The sequence below is a fragment of the Anabrus simplex genome, chromosome 2 (assembly GCF_040414725.1).
Source record: "Anabrus simplex isolate iqAnaSimp1 chromosome 2, ASM4041472v1, whole genome shotgun sequence".
Classification (NCBI taxonomy): Eukaryota; Metazoa; Arthropoda; class Insecta; order Orthoptera; family Tettigoniidae; genus Anabrus; species Anabrus simplex.
The window spans coordinates 643,185,413-643,211,995 of record NC_090266.1 but is presented as its reverse complement, the minus strand read 5'-3'; the positions used below and the strand labels follow the sequence as shown (position 1 = coordinate 643,211,995).

The 26,583-nt window shown below is 39.1% G+C and overlaps 1 protein-coding gene across 1 annotated transcript in view; it reads right to left on the bottom strand.

Annotated features, from left to right (window-relative positions):
* The window catches only part of HUWE1 (HECT, UBA and WWE domain containing E3 ubiquitin protein ligase 1), a 1,366,532-nt gene that overhangs the window by 56,529 nt on the left and 1,283,420 nt on the right, over nucleotides 1-26,583 (bottom strand). Inside the window, exons 57-59 of the mRNA XM_068226019.1 lie at nucleotides 22,125-22,313; nucleotides 16,209-16,396; nucleotides 1,091-1,224 (exon numbers count right to left, since the gene is read on the bottom strand). Coding sequence (XP_068082120.1) covers nucleotides 1,091-1,224; nucleotides 16,209-16,396; nucleotides 22,125-22,313 — 511 coding nt within the window. The remainder of the gene's footprint in view (nucleotides 1-1,090; nucleotides 1,225-16,208; nucleotides 16,397-22,124; nucleotides 22,314-26,583) is intronic.

The following is a 26,583-nucleotide window of genomic DNA, read 5'->3' as shown; positions in this document are numbered from 1 at the left end:
CAAAATACATAAGGAATTAAATTCTCTTCAACAAACACATTCTGCTCAGATGACCACACTTATCATTTACATTATAATATTGCTGTTTACCTGGATAAGGAGGAATAATGTTGGTGGTGCATAATACAGAGAACATGTGTGGTCATGATGATGTCTGAGTACTGTTATACATTTTGTAGGCCTGGACCTCAAAAAATGGCAAAAGACCAAAGACTACTCTTCTTTATGTAGCTTCTTAAAATAAAGAATTTTTAACTTTCTTCAAAATATCTCAGTCATTCTGGGGGTTTAAGGCTAGATACTCTTCCTAGTGTCACATGATCATTCAGGTGAATAATAATAATAATAATAATAATAATAATAATAATAATAATAATAATAATAATAATAATAATAATAATAATAATAATGTTATATGCTTTACATCTCACTAACTACTCTTATGGTTTTTGGAGATGTCGATGTGCCAGAATATTTAGTCCTGCAGGAGTTCTTCTACGTGCCAGTATATCTACCGACATGAGGCTGATGTATTTGAGCACCTTCAAATACCACTGGACTGAGTCAGGATCGAACTTGCCAAGCTGGGGTCAGAAGGCCAGCGCCTCAACCATCTGAGTCACTCAGCCAGGCTAGGTGAAAATTCCACTCCAGGATTTGAACTCACGCTGCCTAGATTGAAATACAGCACATCTAATGTAGGTGAAATGATGCTTCCACACCTGGTGAAATCAAGCGCCTTTCGCAATAATGATAGATAGCAAGGGGGAGAGAGAGGGAACAGGGAAAAGAAAGACATACCTGAATCTTCACAAAGATAATTTGAGTAGGAAATATTTTTGTATGTAACCAATAACTAACCCCAAGGCATTACAGCCCCGAAGGGCCTTGGCCTACCAAGCGACCGCCCGAAGGCCTGCAGATTACGAGGTGTCGTGTGGTCAGCACGACAAATCCTCTCAGCCGTATGTAACCAATGCTACCACTTAACTACTGGGCATCAACTGAGCTGCTTGAAGGTAAGAAAGATCAGTATTAAAAACTCACCCACTAGAAAAAGAAAAATTGCTTGGCTAATCATAATACTTACTGTTTACGGATAGCACCAGTCATTTTCATTTGGCAGACAAGTCTGATGTAGTCCATTTTGGTCTGTTCAGTGACAGGAATATTTCGTCCATTTGGAATCAAATCTCTGATGTCCGTCACACCAAATTCCTGAACCTTAAGAAAAATGAAAAAAAGGCAGGTTAAAAAAAGAGTCATGTATGATTCTAAAACTAAAGACAAATCAAAAGAAGAAATTTACTTTTAGAAAATTGAATCGGCAGTTTGATGAAGGGAACTAATCCAAAAACTGGGTGTTGAGAAAACTGAACAAAACTTCCTACTTTCTTATTTATTATTTTTTTGCAACCAAACTTTTATAATAGTTTCTGTATATTAACTCGCTATCCCAGTACCTTGGGCAGGTTAATTGGACTGTTCGTGAAGGAATAATACGATATTAAAAACAGTGGATTTGTTCCCTTCTTCAAACTGGTTGTTGAGAAACTTTGAAAAAAACCTCCTATTTTTCTTATTTATTAGTTTTTTGCAACCAAAACGCTTATTATAGTTTCTGTATATTATCCCGGTATTCCAATACTTTGGGCAGGTCAATTACACCGTTCGTCAAGAAATAGTACGACATTAGATAGACGGGCTTTGTTCCCTTCTTTAAACTGTTTCTGACTTAGACATAAAAAGTTATTATTAATAAAACAGAAGTATTTCTGCTCTCTCAAAATATCACTAATACAACATATACAGTAATGTTCTATACTACTTAAAAGTTTTGAAAGCATTATGTACAAATCATACCCTGAAAATCATTACTACTCTTCACATTCACTGTCATCTGCATTAGCAGTAGCTGGTCTCATCACCACTTCCTCATAGAATGGTTTGTACTCATCTGGTATGTAAGTTAATGTTTTGCCTACATCCCGTAGGAGTTCATTCACTCTTGAAATAATTAATCAGTCTGACGTATTGTGAAAATAAATAATGTTCTAATTCACTGGAAAAATATCTAATGAATTGCCTAAGTCTTAACTCCTTCGGTGGCGGGTTTTGGCAGACCTCCTGTGCCAGAAAAGTGAGGTTTTTTCGGAGGAATTTATTTATTTTTAGGAAGCAAGGAATGAGTAACAATTATTAAGGGAACACATTCATATATTATTCAAGGTTAATAAAAACTTACTTTACACTCTATTTACACTTTTGAGAGTAGGCCTGTGATATAGTTTCATAAAATATTGGTGTTTTGAGTAGGGCCTATACTGTCCTGTGAGCAATGCATTTTTATTTCAGGCTTTTGTATTATTCCCATCAGCAATACTAACGCAATAAATTGCCAAATTTTGTAAGAGCTTCTTTTTTTCCAAAACTGTACCCTTCCATGCAGAGATTTATTTACAAGGTTTTCAATGCACTTTTAGCATAGGGCCAACGAATTTTTTTCGGTCACTGTCAAATTTACAACTTCATCTGTTAGAATCAGTTCAAAACAGTCAATCGCACTCACCTCTGGTAATAAGCTAAGCCTCACACCAGGATTTCCCGTAAATGGAATAATATTAGGTCGCACACTATCCCCATGCTTACACTTTTTCCAAACGAATGTATATTCAACATCTACCATCACCTTAGCGTCTGACGTAATATCTTCTTTACTTTCACTAGAATTACTAAGGTCATCATCTGAAGAATCAATAGAATCATTATAGCTACTATCAGAAATACTAATGTCACTTAGTGATTCATCTTTGATGTAGTTCCTTATTTTGTCTTCAGACAAACTTCTCTTCCGTTTCGCGCTCGCCATTTCTGTTTACCTCGTCAGCTGGCCAGAGGTTGTATATGTAAAGTAGAGAAGATAAGGCATATTTTAAGCCAGATGCTACATGAATACAGCTGGAAATCCTCCCGCCATCTGTTGAGAATACTTGAAAACATTTTCCCGAACGATTAGAGTACCCGAGAAATTATTGGGTGATCGCGAAATGAACACTGCAGCTAAAAGAGAATTTCTCGGGCGGTGACGTTATGGGCAGGCGTGCGCCACCCGAGAATTTCTCGGGCGTGCCACTGAAGAGGTTAATTGCATTCTATAAATGTTCTTCAAAGTTTTATCCACTCGTCAGCAAGTTCGCTTGAGCTTTGGAGTAGCTCTGTTAAAACTTAATACTACACTGGCTTTACGTATAAAATTGAAAGTTATTTGAGAAACTGAAAGTCACTTGAGAAAATGAAAGTTACTTGGAAGTTAAATTAGAAGTCACAATTCATAAAGTTCGAACTGATTGTTCTTTAAACAACACAGATGCATATCAACTTTAAGTATTTCTGGATCTTGAAGTTGTTGGCTCCATCTGCCTGCGTCCTCACACGTATCCACCGGTGACCAGGAACACCATTACCATGTGTCTCCGATGATCCAGAACACCATCACCATGTATCCCCCGAAGCTACCACGTCTCCATCGGCGGAAGTTCACACGATGATATGGGTGGTTAAGTCTATGCATGTGGCGTCAAACTGCACACACATGCCACTTGGAGTGTTACAGCAGCGCTGGTTCATAATTAACAAGTGTAACATTCGTAGTGAAATTTCACTCATGACATTTTGAACCAAGGTTCCACTTAATAATGCGACCGAACCGTCACTGTCCAACTACACAAGTTCGATATGCTGAATGCACTGTGTTCCTGACTGTAAGTTTTGATACAGTTTGTGAAGTCTAAGCAGAGTCTCCACATTCTATCTCACACACGGTAATGTCGTAATATTCAGTTACACAGTCTATGTTCCCCTACGTGAAATAATGGACACGTAATGTTCGAGAAACAGTCTACTGTCTATCTAGCCCACCATAAGTATTAGTGCTGTGTTTCTCAGTCTATGTTCCTTTACGTGAAATAATGGGCACGTAATTTTAATAAATAGAGTCCTAAATAGTTGGTTACTCTCTCATTAAATTGCGAGTAATGTTGTTTACTGACAGTTCTGTAGCACAAGGCACAAAAATAATATAGGGTCCTTTTTTTGGCTCGCTCCGCAGCACCATTTAGAGCACGGCATGGCTGGTGAAATGACACTCCGTCGCTAGCCGGTATAATGCACGCTTTTCCTCCCCACTACTCACGGCAATTCACACGTATAGAAATCAATTTCTAGTGAAACTATTAGTCTAAAACCTACGTGGCATTACATTTGATGTTCAAAATGTTGTCCCTCGGCTGTCAAACACGCCTGACACCTCTTAAATAGGTCTGCAGACACTCAGCGAATCACAGCCCGTGTGACATTCGAAATAACTTGTGTAATGTTCTCTTAGTTCTCCTCTTGTGTGAGGGTTGTTCACATACACTTTTCCCTTCAGCATCACCCACGTAATAATCACAGGGATTTAAATCAGGAGATCTAGGGGGATAATTAACCACATCATCTACGAAAAATTACCGTATTACCTCCATAGATAGACTGGCAGCGTGTGCTGTCACATTATCTTGCATAAAGTAACCATTACTCCTTTCTACTTCCGTCAGCTCTTGAAAGAAAGGTCTGAGAATGAGGTCTATATATCGATTAGCATTTATTGTTTGATGGAAAAATATAGGCCCTATAATTCTGCAAGCACTTATTGCACACCAAACTATCTTTACATCATGAAGTGGATGGACATACAGCTGGTGGGGATTTTCTGCACACCAGTAGCGATTGTTTTGACTATTTACATAGCCACTTAAGTGTAGCTAAGCTTCATCACTATAAAATAAAAGTTCTGAGTCAACATACCCATCGTGAACTGACTGAAGTAACCAGTTAAAATACTGAACCCTAGCTAAACTGTCAGGTCCTTTTAAATATTGAGCAGGGGTGGGTTTGTACGGTTTTGCTTTTAATATATTTGTTGCTTTGTGGACATAAGATTTTGACACATTACCATGTACAGTGAGAAGTGACAGGGATTTTATTGGAGTTCTTTCCAAGAGAGCTCCTATTTCGTCAACCTTTTCCTCTGTTATAATGGTTCGTCTCCTGCGTGATTTTGTTAAGAATGGACCCGGTAGTGCGGAACTTCTTCACTAATTTACGTACCATATTCCTATGGGGAGGGAGGATGCCAGGAAATTTGTGAATGAATCAAAAGCGGCATTCTGTATAAGAAGAATGCTTCCCATAGCACAACACAATGATTACACGCTGTTCAACTGTATACATCACTCGTTAAACACACGATTACTATTCCTGCAGAAACTACGCTATTTTAAAGCAAACACATTAAAGACGCTACCACTACCACAGATGTTGAACTAAACTATTGCTGTGAAGCAATGGTTATAGCTACCGTACTGCAATAGGTCATCCTAGCCAGTCATGAAGCAATATATCTCTCGGCAATTGGTCGCTGTGTGTGTCCTCGAGTTTCTAGGCTCACCTTTTATACAAAAGCTTGACCCTGGGCGTGAACATCATGGATGAAAACCTACAACCTGTTCTCCAGTCTCTGACCAGGTCAGGGATGTAATGATTGAAGCATATATATATATATAGGCTCTTAGTACGATGGGGTCGCCACTCCCAAAGTGATTTATGACTAACTGATAGACGTTATGAAATGATAATGGAGAGTGTTGCTGGAATGAATGAAGACAGGGAAAATCGGAGTACCCGGAGAAAAACCTGTCCCGCCTCCGCTTTGTCCAGCAGAAATCTCACATGGAGTGACTGGGATTTGAACCACGGTATCCAGCGGTGAGAGGCCGACGCGCTGCCGTCTGCGCCACGGAGGGCCCAACATCGTGGATATCACCCAATATTTGAATATCTTAACATCTCCTCAAATAATGCAGTTATCGACTTGAAATTTGAGTATGAGCTATTTGTTATTGCCAGCTACACGATCCCATTGTCCATTTGCCGTTATCAGGAAGTGGAGATAGAAAAAAGCTTCTAGATCATTCCTTCTGACATACAAGCCACGTGTTCCGTGATGCAGCGGTCGTACGTTAGCAAGCTGCAGTCGAGCTTGCTAACAGCATGCGTTGCATCATGGACTACAATGCGCACAATTGAAACTTATGAAACAGGCTGTGCAATCTCCATTTTGATTACAGGAAATTGCAGGCATAACCGTATGGTTCCTGTTTCAATATATTGTTTTCTAACCGCTCATGATTGTGTACTTGTTTATCCGTTCAGTGTTGTAAATCAATGGTTTGAGTGAGCAACGTGATTTGACGCATGTCCTTTGTACTTACTGTGTAAAGATTTGTGAAAACTGGTCCCATAGGTGTAGGGAACATTTTATACGTACGTGGGGGTTCACCTTTTTCCTCTAGACTTTTCATATTTCTGCAGAGAATTGTGGTAAATAAATAATAGTTAACTAATAACCTCTACCAGGCGATGTTCTGACCGAACCACATAGAAAAAAAATAACCAGCTCTCAGTAACGGTGATAAAAGGCTGTCAGGTCCAGAAGCCAGAAGTGTGTTGTGTAAATAGAGTTAGGGATATAGTTAGTAAGTGTATCCAAACGTAAGATAGGTGGTGGTGCCTAGTTCTTACAAGGTAGGTGTTTGAGAGTGTAAAAAACATTGTTGAGGGAATGTCTCTCTGAAATAATAGTTTCTGTATAGTGAAATATACATGTTTTAGAGTATTCAGAACAGTGCTGTGGGAGTGTCTCCCTGAATTTAGAGCTTGTGTCTGAGTGTTCATACAGGGATGTGGGAATATCTCCTTAACTAAACTCCCATTTTCAAGGATGAACGAGTGTCAGGTACGGTTATACCAACAGAACTGGATTCTCATCAGCTCATGATCAAACACTCTGGAAACTGAAGATTTCCCACGTTCAACTTCGTTAATTGTTGATTTTCTGTAATTTCATTACAGTGGCACCAAAATTTATTTTCAAAGTTAATTTTATTTATAATTTAAGCACACGGGGGGGAATCCTTTTCTCAGCGCCCAATAAATTTCATTATTCATGATGTACTAGGAAAACCTAGGTCCTGGCACATATCAATTTAAAAAAATCTTTATTTCAACATACAATTTCCGTCCGACATGCGAACAGCGGAGTGAAGGAACATTTCAGTACGTACCAGACTCCACGACCGACCAGGCGAGGCCAAGTGACGTCACCTACTGCTTGAAACTTGCCTCCCCTAGAGATATTTCTCAAAAGAATTTTTCTCTCGTGAACTTTTTAACGCCTCAATCGATTTGAACAGGACCAACGCTAAATTGTAGCAGACATCGTAAAAGTAAAATCCTGTAAATTTCAAAGCAATCTGTCCAGTAGTTTCTGAGTTATAACAATATAAAAAGTTTAAGAAGATTGAGCACTCTCGGTCACATGACAAAGAACAACACCCCTCCTGGCACAGATATATATGCCACTAGGTCAAGGCTAACAAGCAGTTCAGTTCAGCAGTACAGTATGTGTGTGTGAGTGAGACAGAGGGGAGACTGACCCTCGTACAGTATGTCAGTGCAGTCTCGAAGGCAGTACTTTCCGTCGTGTTTCGCGGAGACGAAATTATGGGATAATCAATCGCCGTCGCACTTGTAAAAGACGTCGCACCGTAATTAGTTTATCGTGCCGCGACTACGATATAATTCACAGACATTTCGAAGTATAACACGTGTGAAATCACTGAAATACGAAGTTAAATATTTGACATTCACAAACTAGAACAGGACGTGTGGACTTAGTTAATTTCACATAATATTAAATTACCACAATAAACAGAAACTGTCGTGTACAATAACTCTAACTACTCAAAGACTCATTTCTTCTAATTCAGTACATTCTTGAACTATGTCTCTTTATTTTACGTGTCATATTAGGACATGACTTACTACAGTGATAAACTTGGTGAATATTAAGAACTTTTTCTAAAGTAATATAATACCATCACCACCAGAAAGTCGGTATTATCTGCTAGGATAACGATTCAAAGACTGGTCAGAGACTGTAATGAGAAATATTACACTAACTTTTTCAAGTGTTTGAACTGTGTATTTATGGACGTTCTCAAGTGACGATTTAAAATAGTGTTTTATGCAGCAAGGACTGTAATCATTCATTTAACGTCATAAAATTAACATACGAACTGAACTGTGTTCAACAGTGAATGATAGCATCTGTAAATACTACTTGCGCCAAATGAATGTTCCATGTGCTAAAATCACCTCCACGAGCAGCGGAAATCTTGATGAAATTCTACAAGATCCAGCTACCTTCAACATCATCTCATCTATGGTACCCATCGAGGGAAGTCAACGTGGTTTTTTCGTGGAACATCGAGTTCGAGTCTTCGTCTGCACCCCGCGGAATGTTCCAGAGTCCCATCAACATTTGTAAGCCAAATTTTCTTTAAGTGAGTATTCACAAACTGACTGACTTTTTTTATCAATCTTGAACAGTGGTTTACTCAGTGCGTGTGACGATATTTCGTAGTTTTTCATCATTTCTCAAAAATTCATCTTTAATGATAAATTTATTTTAAAAAATTTATTTTACATAGAAGTACTTTAGGATTTTCAAGTGTTCTATATTTCAAGGCTAACAAACTGAGAAACTTTCAACAGAAATTTAAATTCTTATTTCAATTTTCAATTATAAGTGTGTGTTCATTTCATGAATTAATACTTAGAAAGACTTTAGGTGAAGAACTGACACTTCGTGTTTTCAAAAAAGACTATAGGATTTGTGATATTTATTTATTTTCACGAACTAAATTCAAGAAGATTTACGTTAACATTTTGATTTCAACAAAATATCTGAGTTCTATACTGATATTGCAGGGAGATGAATCATTTAACATTATTAATAAATTGTTTGGAAAATGTATAACCATCTATTATTCGCCCTGCGATTCTATCCTGCTCTGTACTGGCTCCAAAATCAACTTCCACTACCTGAGATCCTTCTCATGCCCTAAACCCACAAACTTTTCCTGGTACAATATAATTTGTTGTAAGCATTTCAGTTACATTATGGTTGTCACCTCCACAGTGGAGCATCTTTCTTGACAAATTACAAGTGGACTAGAAAAATGAAAAAATATCAAGACAAGTTCCCAACACTAAAACTTAATGCATTTGATGTAGAAGGACCCTATTTACAGTGTTAGAAACTACATATTGTACACTCCTGATTAACTGTGATAATTGGAAAGAGAAGTCATGGTTAATATGCATTATGGATTTTGGGGAGTGCTCTTGCTGTTGGAAGCTTCCTTAAAAAACACTATGTCCATAAAGAAAACACCCCAATAAGACCAATAATTAATTTCAGACCCAGCCCTACCTACAAACTAGCCCAATTCATCCAAAAATTCCTTAAAAAACACAATGTCCTTCAAGCAAAAACTTCCATTAAAAACACAATAGAATTTTGTGACAACACCAAAAACCTCAAAATTCAGTCTTACCATTCACTAGCATCTTTCGACATAAAGAATATGTACCCGAGCGTTCCATTAGACGAGACCATTTCCATCATACAACGTAACTTACACCAACACAGCAAACTGAGCAAACTTGAAATAGAAGAATTCATCAATCTGGTTAAGTTTATATTTAACAATTATTTTGTTTTTGACGAAATAATATATCAACAAAATGGCCTTCCAATGGGATCCCCCGCATCGGGCATCATGGCAGACATTTACCTAGACCACCTAGAACATACACACATCAGCAAAATAAAACATTTTTTTTCTGGACCAGGTTTGTCGATGACACTTCCCAATTTTAGATGGTAGACACACCAACAGCCTAACCATTCTTGAGGAGTTGAACAAACTGAACCCCCATATACAGTTCACACTAGAAAGAGAGTCCAACCGTTCTCTAAACTTTCTAGACCTAACAGTCACAAGAGATCCTCACTTACGGCATATACAGGAAACCTACACAAACTATCAACACCATAAAAACAACACTCAATCCACCCTAGCTCCCATAAAAAAGCAGCCTACTATAGCTTAGTCCACAGGGCTTTTAATATTCCATTATCTCGCTCCGACCTAAAAAAAAGAACTAGACACTATTAGGACAATTGCTCTTTCTAACGGGTACAACAAAAGGTTCATCGACCAAATTATATAAAAAATCCAAAACAAACCTAAATCTACTCTCATTAAAGAAAAACAGGACAGTTTTTCAGTTTTTACCTTCAACAACGATCCTGTTTACCAAATAACAAACCTATTTTTAAAAACATGGGCTAAAAGTAGCATTCAAAACAACCAACAACAATCGTTCCCATTTCCACAATTCAGGGACCGTGAATAAATCGGACAAATATGGCAAATCAGGTATCTACAGATTACAGTGCCAAACTTGTACAGCAAGCTACATTGGACAGACAGGACGGAGCTTTAACACCAGATACACCGAACACATCAATGCAGTTAAACATAACAGACATTCAGCCATGGGTCTACACATGCACGAATCCAATCATAAATTTTCTGACATAGACAAAGACCTGCAAATTATTGAAACCATGGAAAAGGTACCCCTACTCAATATCAAAGAAATGTTTTACATATCGTTAGACCAACAAGTTAATTTTAATCATAATCTGAATGAATCCACCGAAAAAACATTCTTTATGAGGTCATTCAACCCCTCATCATCAAGACATATCTAGACAGAACGACTCGACAAAAAAAGCCCCCCCCCACACCTCAACCAACCCAAAACAAGCCAAACCCCTTCCCCCTCCTCTCCCCCTCTACTAGCCAACAATAGCACCACACCCACTCACACAAGCACAGTCGAACAGATCTCAACCCACTCTCCTAACGGCGGTTCAGCGTGAGTAAGTAATACTAATATGATTTCAATTTGACACACACTCTCTCTCTCTTCAATGCACGTTTTCAAAAGCCAAGACCATACCATCACTAGTCTACATCAACAATAGTTGACGACAGTTACAACTGCATCAGCATGTGATCCATAATGAAGGATGTTCCCCCAGCTCTTCTACCAATTTAAATCTACTAATAAGTTTATCCATCTATCCTAAAACACTGCAAGAACATATAAACTAAACCAGCAAGTTCTAAACATTTTCATTGTCAAACATATTTTCATTTCAACTATGTCTTATATCAAGTTGTTTAAATCAGGGCCGACAGTCAAGTTCCTTGTTCCGCAAACACACGGTAATAATTCTAAGTTAGACCCAAGACCTTTCTGTAATACTAAGCATCTCAAGCCAATGTATAATTTCAGTTGATTACCAAACATTTCTTGTGATTGTGTGGTCATAATGGTTAACAAGTTTTGTTTTTGTTTGTTCACATATTCCAGTTGAGTGAGGCAAGACCGGTTGACGGATCTGTGCCGAGTTGTACGGACACACGACAGCATTTTTACTCATATCCAAGAACGTTAAAGTGCCATGTGTTTCATATCTGTGTATAAACTTTCAATCAATGTGTATATTCTCAACTACGATAGTGCATTTGTTTCCATTAGATTGTAGCAGGACCAACGGTTCTATTCTAATTCCACGATCACGACAAATTTTTTGAAACCAAACCAAGAACTTTTAGATGCCAAGTGGTTTGTGTATTGTACATTTAATGTATATACGTTTCATCTAGTTTAATCAGTTGGAGGCAGGACTGTCAAGCCCAGGAACATACTTGAAATGCCAGTTGTTTCATACTGTTGTAAGTGTCTCATATCGTATGTGTGTTTTCAACCAGTGCATGTCCCCACTGTCGGCAGCCCTGAAGATGGTTTTCCGTGGTTTCCCATTTTCACACCAGGCAAATGCTGGGGCTGTACCTTAATTAAGGCCACAGCCGCTTCCTTCCCATTCCTAGGCCTTTCCTATCCCATCGTCACCATAAGACATATCTGTATCAGTGCGATGTAAAGCAAATAGCAACTAGTGCAAGGAATTCAAGTATTCTGTGTCTATGAACGCGTGACAGTCTAGACCAGAACCATGTCCTTGTACATTTGTTTCAAGGTGTGTGTATTTTATCCAGTTTTTAAAGATAGAAACAGAACTGTCAAGTCCGGGAACACTCTTAGAGAGCCAAAGTTTCATATCTTTACAAGTGTCCGTGTCATGTGTTTTCCAGTGTTACGTGTTCCATGAACACAGGACAGTTTAGGCCAGAAACAGGAACATATTAAGTTCCAAGTGCTGCTTGCCATGTATGTGTTGCATTTCAAAACAATGCCTAGCAACCCATTGATGTTTTTCCAGGCAATCACCTTTAAATTTCTTATTATGACGGTTGTTGTCAGATTCCCGCCTGAATTAATTTTCAACAGCAGCTGATGATGACTCCAAGGGAGTCAAAACCAATCTTCTTATAATTGAATATATTTTACAATGTATTGAATGGTGGAACGTCCCTCAAACTCTATCTTATTAGTTAAACGTCAACACCGAAATGATAATATAACATTGCTCTACAGCAATATACAACCAAACATCATTACTGGGATCAAGTGGTGTTCACTCACGAGCCTCTATTTTTGTCTCCAAACGCTAGATAGCACAAATAAAGTATGGAGGAGGACTGGAGAAAGATATCCCCAGTGCATTTTCACACAGGACAGCTTTCTCGGAGGTTTTGTGATGGTGTGGATGAGCGTTTCATGGTGATGATGGACCTGGTCTTTATGGGATGATGGGACCCTTACAGCATATTAATGTTTGGATGAAATCTTTGAAGAGCATGTTGTAACTTTTGTTCCATTTATTGGCATTGGTTTCATGTTAAAGCATGACAGTGCTTGCCCAACTGTTCCATAATGAGTGCAACAATACTTGAATGAAGTTGAGATTCATTTAGTGTAGATCTGAATCCCATTGTGAATCTTTGGGATGGAATGGGAAGAAGGGTCCACCAGCATTATCCAACACCCTACAGGACCTACAGGAGGTGCTTCAAGAGGAATGAGATCAGATTACACAGGACAGGATTAACCCGAGAACGCCGGAGTTTTCAAGTTTCAATTTTTTAATTTTTAAGTATTATTCCCAGCATTCACATACTAGAGAACATTTAAAAGTCATTTTTCTAAAACTTGGATGATTGGTTTCTAAATGAGGGACTGGTACCGTACGGTACTGCATGGCGCTTGACATACCTTTTGGGTGAAACATAAAAATTGTTACCTCATTAGAATACCATGAAATTTAATACTTAATATTGTTACAGAATATCGCAGACAAATTACTTCGCAATAAACAAAAGAACAAACGGCGTTTATAGGTTCATTTGTGACATCCCTTTGGGAATTCCGAAAAGTAACATTAAATCAGAAGTGGCATTCCTTTATAGTAGTATCATTCCAATTCCCTAGACTTCAGTTCTTAGTCACCTATTCACTTTCTTCACTAGCTTGGAGTGGCAAAAATTAGTTTACACAGACGCCCACACTACACTTGACGCATTCTGTGTGGCCGCGGGATTTGCATCCAGCGGCCGCGCAGCGTGGGCGTTAGTTTGTTGGAGCGATATAGTGATTTAGAGCATTGATACTCAAAGTGTCAGATACTCTAAAAGGAAAAGAAGTGTGAACAACTGTATTTATTTCTCTTCAAAATACCACCCAGATATGTATATAGTGTTAAATATTTTGCACCTTCCTAATTCTGATAGTCGCATTTGCACTTAGAAGTAAAATGATGACGAATAGTTTCATTTCTTCGGGGTTACTTTAGGATCTTCTTTATTTTAAAAAGGGCATACTTGATGGCTTCGGAGCACAAGGAATTCACAATTTCATCATCAAAATAAAACTAAAAAATATTTCAGTCAACATCATATTTTGAAAAGTGGAAAATTTCACACTAGGGAAGTGGATTGTTGTGGAAACTAGGTTATCCACTGTCCAGATAGCTGGTGGAGGAGGTTATGATTTCTCTCTCTTCGCCGGCCACGTATCATTATTGGACATGGATTCTCTACTCCTGTGCGGAATTTGCTGTTTAAACACTACTTCAGCTGGTACTCGGAGTTCACCTCCCGTAAAGTTATCTGCGAGACCCCGTTCATTTTCTTCAACCGGATCTTCATCAGATACCGTAATACATAACATTCCGGTGGCTCAATGTATATGGCTTCAGCATCAGTATCCTCTTCTCCAATAACATGTAGCACCTCCTCAAACGTCTAGCCACTCGAATGAAGTTCATGTATCATTGGACGCGATACATCGTGCTCTCCACGTGTGTTATGATGTGGATTTTTTAGTAAAACTCTAAACAACTGAATGACACATATATCGTTATTTGTAACTACAGTATGAACTTTTTCTTTATATTTGTCCTTGGAAGCAAGGAGGAGAAAAGGAACGGAGTGGTACGGTAAGAGCCGTGTGGTACCATACGGTACCAACGGAATTATTAGTATCATAACAGATAACACAGAAATGCTGACCACTTGCTTGTTATTTCAAATCATGGACTGATATTTCAAGATAATAAACCACGCGATACAAAATTGTATTGTCAAAATTTACAAACAAAATAAAGCAACTTAGCGTAGACAGGCAGTCATTTTTATTCCTCTCAACACGATCTCTAATTCCAAGCAGTTGTTGCCACAAACAAACACTCAAATAAAACCCTTGACATTCTAAAGCAGAGTTGCCAAATTTGTGTTGCGAGTAATGATCAGTATGAGAAAATCTGAAGTAAGGCACACTGGTACTATACGGTACCGCACGGCGTTGCCGGGTTAATAATCAGGCACCATCAGTGTTATGTGAAATCAATTGAGAAAACATGTTGAGGATACAAGCCCTAGCTGCCGCATGTAGAAAGATGTAATTAAAGCAAGAGGTGGCAATACACAGTTCTGAATGTGAGTGAAAGTGTCAGTGAAGTGTACTAAATGAATGAGTCAACTAAATGGAAATGCTACCACAGAAAAAAGTGTCAAAGTGTTGCAGACAATAGTCGGTTCAAGATTACTCGAAAACAGCTTGCAGGTTTCTTCCGTCTTTCTTGAACAGTTCAGTTAAATTATTTACAAAAATGATTTTTTAAATTTATTTTTACTTTCAGGTTCCGATATTTCTACATCATGGTACTGGATGATATATATATAAATCTCTCACAGTTGATAAGAATTTAAAATAAATCTCCAGTTTGATAACATAAGCTGTAGATTTTGTACTGATCTACGCAATTTATCTCATTTTCAAAATGAAAAATGAAAATACAAATGCACGAGCCTTTATAAGCGTTTAGGATAATTTCAGTACGGTGAAACACCACCGCCCATACAGACTGTGTATTTAGTGTTGGCAAAATATTGTTCAGGAGTTCAGGTGAGAAGGAACCAAATATTATATTTAATTTTTATCTCCCTTGCTACAGCTATGTCATAAATTTACTGTAATATACACCTGTATCTGTTCAATCAACATTTACACTTTTCAGAGAATACTAGAAAGTCTTCTGGCAATATTTTCTCATATGCTGATAAACTAATAAGGATTACCCTGAAAGAAATAGTACAACCATGAACTGATACCCCAGACAGCATGGACTCTTCAGAGCTATGTGAAAAGCATGCCTTGATAACATGATGCCCTTATCAGCTCAACCCATATTGTATTCATTTAGTCTACATACACTATGTCAACACTGAAACAGATGAGATTTGCACAAACTATATCTACTTAGCAAACTGCCCACTTCAAACCTCAAAATTTTGATATGGTAGAACATGGGAAACTACTAATGAAAATGAGGGCTACTGGACTGCTCAAAAGAGTGACTGAATGGGTGGATTAATTTATAGAGAAGAGATCCCAGAATAAGAGTAGGTGAAGCATTACATGATCCTGTAATGATTACGAGGGGAGGGTGTTTTGTTTTCCAAGGCAGTATTATTGGACCATTATTTTTTTCTTGTATATATATAAATTATCTGAGCAAAAAATGGAATTGTGCAACCTGACTTTTCACCCCGTTTACCATTATACCATCATCTGCTGTCCACCTCCCAACTTTGTCAAGGTCTTTCTACAGTCGCTCACAATCCTGTATCTTATTTGTTACTCTGTACAGTATAACATCATACACAAAAAGCCGTATCTGTGATTCCAGGGAACTACTTTACAATGCAAATAGAATGACTTACCTCTGCACTAAATGTGAGATCATAGCCCAAGTCTCTCACATCATGTTCCATCAAATAAACAAGGCCTTGATAGAAACTGTAGTCTTCACTTTCCATATCTGTGTACTTCACTGGAATTCCCAGAATATGTTTATAGAAGGAACGTGTGAAGTAGCATTCAAGCAATTTGTTGTCATAAATTGCTTTTGCTGCAAAGAAAACAGATAATCTTACATTAAAGGATGAATACATGTCGAGTAAAATAAGCATGCCATTTCTAAAAATCTTGGAGCACTTTATTAGCCACTGGCTGAGGAAAAGTACTAAGAATTTAATAATTATGATAGTGTTTTAGAAACATGCCGAACTGAATTTTAATCCATTACTAGTCGTTTACAGTGAAAGCATCACACACTAATATAAAGGAGTGGAAAGCATCCCTACAAAATATCATCCCCACTTGTGAAATTCCTGTAGATATTCACTATATTTTATTACTGTGTATAGAGCGAGCATTGCACTATATCTGCAAGGAAACTTTTGATGTGTTAGTGCCATGTTAAACAAGTATGAAAATTTTTTAAAAATCTGCCAGGCTCATATTCCTATCAAGAAATTAGAACTTTAAAACTCAAAATCATGGGAACTGAAAAAGTAATTTATTATTCATTGTTTGAACCAAACCTTGTGGTTCATAGTCTCATTTCTTTTTAAAATATTTATACCACTTCGGTTTATTTCATGTAACTGCATTATGTGTATGAGGTGTCCGACTCGTTAGCTGAATGGTCAGCGTACTGGCCTTCGGTTCAGAGGGTCCCGGGTTCGATTCTCGGCCGGGTCGGGGATTTTAACCTTAATTGGTTAATTCCAATGGCCAGGGGGCTGGGTGTTTGTGCTGTCCCCAACATCCCTGCAACTCACACACCACACATAACACTATCCTCCACCACAATAACACGCAGTTATCTACACATGGCAGATGCCGCCCACCCTCGTCGGAGGGTCTGGGGCTGCACTCTGCTAGTAATAGCCACACGAAATTATTATTATGTATGAGGTCTACTCCTACATTTATGAATATATAATTTCTCCAAAGCCCCTAGGATGCGGGTGGTGTCACCTTGTGATGCACTCCGTCTTGGAATACGGAATCCTTGGATTCTTTGGCGTATTGAATTATTCCATGTATGGTGATCGAGAAAACCTTTTCTCTTTTATATATATTAACTGTTATCTCATATTCTGGGAATCAACAATGATTACATGTACCTACAGTATAAATATGGGCAGCTCACATATAACTATGGCTTATGAGTGCACTTATGGAACAAAGAAAGAATTATGTAAGTTTCTTTTCTATTGCTGTTGTACAGTTGAAACGGACCTTAAAAGGCTTTCTTCAGGGAGGTATTCCTACAGCCCTGCTTCACGGAGACAGTTGTGAATGGTCATTGCTGATACTCCCAGAGCAACAGTGGCTCTAATTTGTTGTTAAGTCGCAGTGCTGTCCAATACGGCACCCATAAGGTGTGATGGTCTTGGTGTGCATCCGCGCGTCGCTGCTGTCCGGACCCAGGCCGACGGGCATGTGAACCGTCTGCTGACAACACCGATGCACTGTGGAGATCTTGCCCCACATGTTGCGTAATTCTGCGATACAAACAACCGGCCACCTGCAGGCCCACTATACGCCCTCGCTCAAATTCTGTCAATTGGACAAACGGTTCTCGTACACACTGTCGCGTAATGTTCAATGTTGCAGACACAGATGGAGCTCAGTATGCCACGGCAAACTGGCTGCCACTAGCTCTGGCGATGAGCAACAGTTGTGCAGCTTGCCACATTCCACGGCTGATAACATGGTTCCTGAGTGTGTCTGCAGCGCTGCATGTTTGATCATTGCATGCACTGCCTTTTCGTAGTGTCCCATGCAAGTATGGCAAGCCATATTCACTTGCATAAAGCTGTTCTTTTTTAATTTTCATGGAGTGTATATACACTGACTGACAGAGCAAATGCAACACCAAGAAGGAGTGGTCAGAACTTTACGCCAATTGCAGGGTAGACTGACGTCACTGAGGTATGCTCATGATGTGAAATGCGCCGCTGTGCTGCGCACGTAGCGAACGATAAATGGGACACGGCGTTGGCGAATGGCCCACTTCGTACCGTGATTTCTCAGCCAACAGTCATTGTAGAACGTGTTGTCGTGTGCCACAGGACACGTGTATAGCTAAGAATGCCAGACCGCCGTCAAAGGAGGCATTTCCAGCAGACAGACGACTTTACGAGGGGTATGGTGATCGGGCTGAGAAGGGCAGGTTGGTCGCTTCGTCAAATCGCAGCCGATACCCATAGGGATGTGTCCACGGTGCAGCGCCTGTGGCGAAGATGGTTGGCGCAGGGACATGTGGCACGTGCGAGGGGTCCAGGCGCAGCCCGAGTGACGTCAGCACGCGAGGATCGGCGCATCCGCCGCCAAGCGGTGGCAGCCCCGCACGCCACGTCAACCGCCATTCTTCAGCATGTGCAAGACACCCTGGCTGTTGCAATATCGACCAGAACAATTTCCCGTCGATTGGTTGAAGGAGGCCTGCACTCCCGGCGTCCGCTCAGAAGACTACCATTGACTCCACAGCATAGACGTGCACGCCTGGCATGGTGCCGGGCTAGAGCGACTTGGATGAGGGAATGGCGGAACGTCGTGTTCTCCGATGAGTCACGCTTCTGTTCTGTCAGTGATAGTCACCGCAGAAGAGTGTGGCGTCGGCGTGGAGAAAGGTCAAATCCGGCAGTAACTGTGGAGCGCCCTACCGCTAGACAATGCGGCATCATGGTTTGGGGCGCTATTGCGTATGATTCCACGTCACCTCTAGTGCGTATTCAAGGCACGTTAAATGCCCACCGCTACGTGCAGCATGTGCTGCGGCCGGTGGCACTCCCGTACCTTCAGGGGCTGCCCAATGCTCTGTTTCAGCAGGATAATGCCCGCCCACACACTGCTCGCATCTCCCAACAGGCTCTACGAGGTGTACAGATGCTTCCGTGGCCAGCGTACTCTCCGGATCTATCACCAATCGAACACATGTGGGATCTCATTGGACGCCGTTTGCAAACTCTGCCCCAGCCTCGTACGGACGACCAACTGTGGCAAATGGTTGACAGAGAATGGAGAACCATCCCTCAGGACACTATCCACACTCTTATTGACTCTGTACCTCGACGTGTTTCTGCGTGCATCGCCGCTCGCGGTGGTCCTACATCCTACTGAGTCGATGCCGTGCGCATTGTGTAACCTGCATATCGGTTTGAAATAAACATCAATTATTTGTCCATGCCGTCTCTGTTTTTTCCCCAACTTTCATCCCTTTCGAACCACTCCTTCTTGGTGTTGCATTTGCTCTGTCAGTCGGTGTACATACATCCTCCTATTCACTCTTTGGGTTTTTCAGTTTCCCTTTTGTTTTGCAAAAGTGGAATTATTGTTTTATTTTGAACAAATGAAGAGAATATTAGATTTGACAAACTGTTCACGTGTGGGTTTCTCCAAAAGAGTTGCAAAATATTTATTTTTAAATGTTACTGATTATTTAAATTACATATATATTTTAAAACATTTTTTTAATTAACATTTTACATGACATGAACAAGAATAATTATGAGTATTGTAAGGCAAGTCTAATAATTTATTCTATATGAAAAATGTTTCATAATTTTACCTGAGAAGTACCACAAGAAAAAGGGGTTCATGACAAAAGACAGACCTTTCCTTCAACAATATGACTTACACAGTTACTTCAGCATTCTTTTCCAAACAAATTTCTGATGGAAAGATGTTCTCCATTATCAGTTTTTCTGCAAAGCCCGTATTTAATTTACAATTTTAAGACAAAATCAAGCAAGTTTACAACTTCCTTTTGCCATCGTTTAAAACTAATTATCTGAAAATTTCATCCATACTGTCCATCTAAGCAAAGTATATGTACAGGCTATGAAGGCCCCTGGCTTCCACTATCCATAACCTCGGCATTAAGTGGGATGGAGAGGTTAGCCGTCTGCCCGGCCGCCTTTGCTCCAATGAATTAACCTGGTACTAATTTTTGGTGTCGGATGCGTGAACCTTAGAGCCACATCTCTCTCCAGAAGTAGAAGTCTCTCTGCTAAATTTCTTGACCTTCCTGAAGTGGAACCAAATCTACGTCCTTTCAGATTAAGAACTGGCAATGCCTTTACCATCTCAACTAGGTAGAACTAATACTGTCCATGTACAAAAAAGAAGTACTACTTGAAGGGAAAGAAGAGAGAACAGCATTCAGCAAAAGAGAAAACGGTAACGGGCTCCCTGTGTTGGAGATTAACATTCAAATGTGTGATGTTCTTGTAAAATTTATGCACTGCAAGCATGTCTACTGGCCAACACAATTTATGCATTTATGCCTTCCTTCCCTCCAGTACACTTTCCTTTTCTATAAAGATATTGACACTGTAATGCATTCCTCTTATGCAGTAAGTAATAGAATGTTAAAATTGAAATTGAAAATATGTCAATGAACTTTTATGCAAATATATTTCAGATCATGCCCGTGTTCCTCAGCTGACGCACTAGTATGAAGATCACACTAAAATATATGAGCAACAATTCAAAGAAAAGATCAGAATCTATGAATATAGTATAACCAAGTGCACCATCACCGTCTACAGATTTAACAAAATGGTCGAGTTTCATTTTGGCACTGCACTGTCGATTCCCTGTTTTATCACAATAGTGATCCAGCCGTTTATTTTTTTTCGCTCCTGTTTTTTGGTATGACTGTTGACCTTGAGCATCTATGTACCTTCCTCGTGCTCCATCCCCCCTCTGATAATGCAGTAGCCTGCTAACCTTGACTGATGGTTGTTGCGTTATAAAACAATTTGTTCTTGTGGATCACAATTGTGATCTGCGCTACCACTGACGTGACTTTTCTTTGCGCGACCACCGGAGTGTTAAGAAAGAATCATCTGATTGATATACTGGGTTCTTAGAGTGCAATGTGTTCAGAACAATGCTGTAAACGAAAATAATGGACACTGGGAGTTCCTTATTATTGGCAGTGTGTTAATGAAGGAAATGTGTTAAATAATTGATTTAGTAATTTCCTGTACATACTTGTTATATTCCGTGCATATTTATCCAGAATTTAGTGAAGAAAAATGGGAGTGTGCCTATTATTTAAAATAAGTCACGCACTGCATCACCTCAATGACCCCCTTACACTATAGGTTCGGTAGGCAACCATCTCAATCAGAATTGTCAAGCAGTTTGCTTATCTTCCCCTCATATTTGTAATTGGCTAGTTTCATCTACCTGTTACCATAATGAATGTATTGTGTTTGGACACACATACCGTGGTGATACAATGCTAGTCACTCGAAGGAACTGAGGACGATGCTCTATGGGAAGATGGTGATGACAAATATGATTATTTTGCTAGTGATGACAAAAGCGATAATGAAAAGAAATACGGAGGGATGCAATTACTGTATTAATATTACTATTTTATTGCACATCAATTCTTTTGTTTTGTTTTTGCTGTTGCAGGTAGTCCCAGAAGCTTTGTAACAGCATGTGAAATTATGATGAGTTTCTTAAAATAAATTTACATTTTATTGAGTTTTGCAATACATAATTATGGACATGGCCCTAATTAAGGTACAACCTCAGCATTTGCATCGTGCAAAAATGAGAACCCATGGAAAACCATCTTCAGGGATGTCAATGGTGGGGTTCAGACCAACCATCTCCCAAATCTACCTTAATGAGATCTTTTAATTACTATGCTAAATTTTAGTTTTAACAAAATGTTAACAGAAACAAAATAATGCCAACAAACATTGTAGGAAATAATAATGACAACAACAACAGAGTCAATTCTTTCTTATAAAGAAACTCACCAATGACTCTTCCAACAAATTTGAAGTAACACAGATGATTTGGATTACAATGAGATGACGAATTAATCATATATGTCACTCTGTCCCCTGGAGATATTTTGAAGAGCGCATACATAGGATTGAATATCTCTCGTGATATTATAACATACCATTCTCGAAGTAGACCTCCCGCATCTTGACCTTCTTCACCTGTACAAGAACATTCACACTAATTAGCACAAAACACTTGTATAAAATTAAAAATATGCCTGCATGGAAGAAGGATTGCACTGGAACAATTGATTGGTTGTGTTTAATGAGTGATTAGTGAAATATTTCTAATACAGATATTAGACATTGATTGTACGCAAAAATTTGTCCATATCTGGGAGGTATCTGTTAATGGGAGAGGATGCATACAAAAGCAAAACTTATTGCTTGCAATGCATATACAGTATAATCTAAAAAACATTCTTAGAGATAACTTAGTAAGTTCATTGTATGATTTGTTAACAGTTGCAATGTCTGTAACGGGTGAACTGAAATTATTACTGTACATTGTACTTCAGTTCACCAACTTTCACCATTTTTAGAGGTGTTTCCCTTTAAAATCATACATACATACATTACATTATTATAGACTATTATGCCTTTCAGCGTTCAGTTTGCAAGCCTCTGTGAATTTACTAAACGTCTTTACAATCCTCTACTTGCAACTAGCACTGTGGCCTCATTTAGTAAGTGTGCTAGTTACCAACTGATGAGCCCAAACTAACACACTGGGATAAAAAGGTTGGCAACCAAGAAAGAGTTAGCTCGAAAATTTATGATGTCCAGTAACGGACCATTTATATTGGAACATCCCGCTTAGTCAAGTCTTCCAAGTCCAAAGTTTGCAACATATTCGGAACACTATTCTTTCGTCGGCAATCACCCAGTTCTTGTATAAAGTAATACTGGTGTGGGTCCCATACACTGGAACCATTCTGTAATTGGGGTCTTGCCTTCTCCTTTACATCCTTACTACAACCCCTAAATTCTCTCATAACCATATGAAGAGATCTGTAACCTATTACTCCCTCAACCTAGTAATTTAAATATAGAGAACTTTTCTTCTCTGTGAAACTTACAACCTGACATTTCATCCCATTTATCATCATACAACTGCCTACAGTCCATCTCATAACACTGCCAAGGTCTTTTTGCAGTCACTCACAATCCTGTAAAATAATTTGCTACTCTATACAGCTTAACACTATCCACAAAAAGCTTTATCTCTTACTCCATTTCTCTACTCATATCCAGACCAATAATACTGCCTTGAGAAACCCGCCTCTTAATGCTTTCAGGAACAGATAATGCTACACATACTCTTATTCTCTGACTTCTATTTTCTAGAAATGCAGCCTCCCATTCAGTCAGTCTTTTGTCTAGTCAAATAGTCCTCATTTTCGTCACCAGTCTCCCATGATCTACCCTATCAAAAGCCATTTCACTTCCAGAATCTCAAATCTTGCTGGAATCCTCAAGTTGAGCCTTTCCAAAATCTGAACTGCCTTCTATTAAAATAGTTAGTAATTTTGCAAATGTGTCTTAACTAGCGATGTGCTTCAGTCCAGCTCAGGCGGCTTAAACAGCTAATGCCAGAGTTCAAACAAGTCTGAGCTTTTGTATGTGCAACAACCTGACAAGGATGTGTACGAGTATCATGCTGCACAGTACTGGTTCATCCTCTGCTTACTGTTACTTCTGTCTCTTTTGTACCTAATATTAATTTAATTTCTTGTGGCTATTTCTATCCAAGTGCAGCCCTTGTAGGGCAGACTCTCCGATGAGGGTGTACTTAATACCACTGACCCGTATCCGTACATTGGAGACAGTCAGAATTTATGTTTATGCGACGATTCATTACAAATGCCTCCTCAGAACACACAAATTGTCTACTAAAATGTGTTTCTTGGTCTGTATAAACACAGAAAAAGGAAAATAAAGTATATTGTCTTAATATCACAAGTGTCAAAATAGTTACATATGGTTATTGTATGTTGGGTATTCAGCCCGAAGGCTGGTTTGATCCTCCACGGCTCCACCAACAGCTGCCACAGATAGCCTAGGTGTCAATGAAGAAGCATACTAGGGAAATGAGGAGTGAGGTAGTTTCCCGTTGCTTTCCTCACTGAGCCAGAATTTGCTATTACATATCAATCTACCAAGGCCACTGAAATGCATGCACCAACTGACCCTATGAGCAATATTTTCACACCATTCATAACAGGGACTGGCTGCATAAGGAAGGGTATTACTAGCATCGCTCATACCTCGGTCACTTTCATATTGTCAAAGCAAAGGACGAGACTGAAACAGGTCAATGAAAGTAACAAATTTATTCCAGCCCATACCAGAAAACATAGTGCACTGAAAACACTACATCTTGCCAGCAAAGGCAAGAATGGTTATTAGACTAGAAATTTATGATATTTTTGTCATCAGTTGCATACATTTGCCATCAGTTCTTGTGGGCCATCTATACTATTACTAAAAATTAGATGGTGTTTGTTTTGTTTGTTTCGGATAGACTCGAAAACTGCTGGACCGACTGACCTGAAATTTGTTAAGGATATAGTTTGAAATCCCGAGTCTCGGAAGGGATAATTTTGATTTTGATATATTTCATGCAATCAGATAGTTAACACTGCTCCATAACAATATTCATACATTTATTTGTGTACATGATTGATGAGATATTAATCCTTTCTTACTCAAGTTCTTCTACATGGGCAAAAAGTGTAATTCTCTCTCAAGGAGAGGAGGCAAGCCCCCAACATTGAGGACAGAAGGAGCACCTCACCTGCCGCACTACACAGCTGTCTTAGCCACCCAAAGCATGACAACATAAGAATAATATTACCGTATTCATAATGTTGCATGAAACTATGGTTGTTAATACTCCCGTTAATAAGCGGTGAATACTATGGATCCACACCTTTTCATAGCATATTATTGTAATCTAATCCTCCTAATTTTATAGACAGACTTTATTCCTCAAAAAACATACGCCAATGAATGTAGTAATGTATGACAGCAAGCACTTTCGTTATCAATATCACACACACACACCTGCGTGAGCAGTGTTTCACTTTATATGCTGTTTGCTTATCTGCAGGTTCGTGCTGTAGTCTGAGTCAGACTGTCCTCGATCACGTGACTGCTCGAGCTGCTTCGAACAGGCTCAAACCTCGGCACGTATTGGGTTGACTTGATCCCACTTGAACACGGGTATCATTTGCCTATGACTAGTCTTAACCCTTTGGGGTCCAAAGGCTGACATTGTTAATTTCCCATTCCGGTCCTATGTCAGACGTAGTCTGACAGAACTTTAAGGTTATATATTTCTTATGTTGGAGCCAAAATGGCTCCAAGCTTTATGTAGTATTTAGCCTGGACATTTCTTGTTCAGTACTGCCATCCACTCTTAATTAGTTTTAACTGAGTTGCTTTTCCTTTGGAAATAGTTCTTCGCTGTTGTGTTTACGTTTGTGGTCTGCATAGCGTCCACCATTGGCGGCATGGAACTTGATATTTACGGGCGGTTGTGTGACAAGGCAATATTCACTGATTCTGAAAGTGAAATTAGTGTTCTCAAATATGAGAAAATTTTGAGTGAGGAGAAAGTTCTGAGGTGGAAGACTGTGGCAAAAACTGTGATGTATGGCGTGATGATTGAAGAAAGTGACTGCATGCGATTTTTCAAAGTATTATCACAGCACCGACATGGTACACACCATAATACAGGAAAGAAGCTGGTAGGTTTAATGAACAGCTTTAAACTATATAATATGCAGAAAATAAGCTGGAAGTGAGTCACAAATCCTTAAAGAATCTAGTTATCATGGGGCTCGTGGGGGACATTATGAAACAAAATGCCTGTAAGCATGGCCAACGGAGCAGCTGTGACCCAGAATTTTGTCTGCATGGGAAGCTGCATACCATAGATACTCATGAGGACAAAAAAGAAAAAGGAGTGTCCCATGTGTTCTGACAGGATAATGAAAGGATGCAGAAATGAAACATTTTATTGTGAAAGCTGTCCATGGAACCCAGGACTGCACCAAAACATATACCTCTGGAAGTACCACACTTTCAAAATGTATTGCTCATAATTTTGTTAACATAACTGATAATAAAGAAATGTGCAAATCATATTTTTAATGACAAAATTCACAATTTTACTTATGTGAAATAGTTGCCTAATGTTAAATTGGATCTGTGCAAGATGCAGGCGGGAAATTGATTGGACCCTAAAGGGTTAATATTATCAGAAACAAATGCTTTCTCAGAGTTTACGTGCAAAACATATCAAGCTGAACGGCTGGTCATTATCCACTCTATATTTATCATCCTCTCCCTTGTACACTTGGGCTACTATAGCAACTCTTCATTAATTTGCCATAGCGCTGTCATCTGAAGAGTAATCAGATGT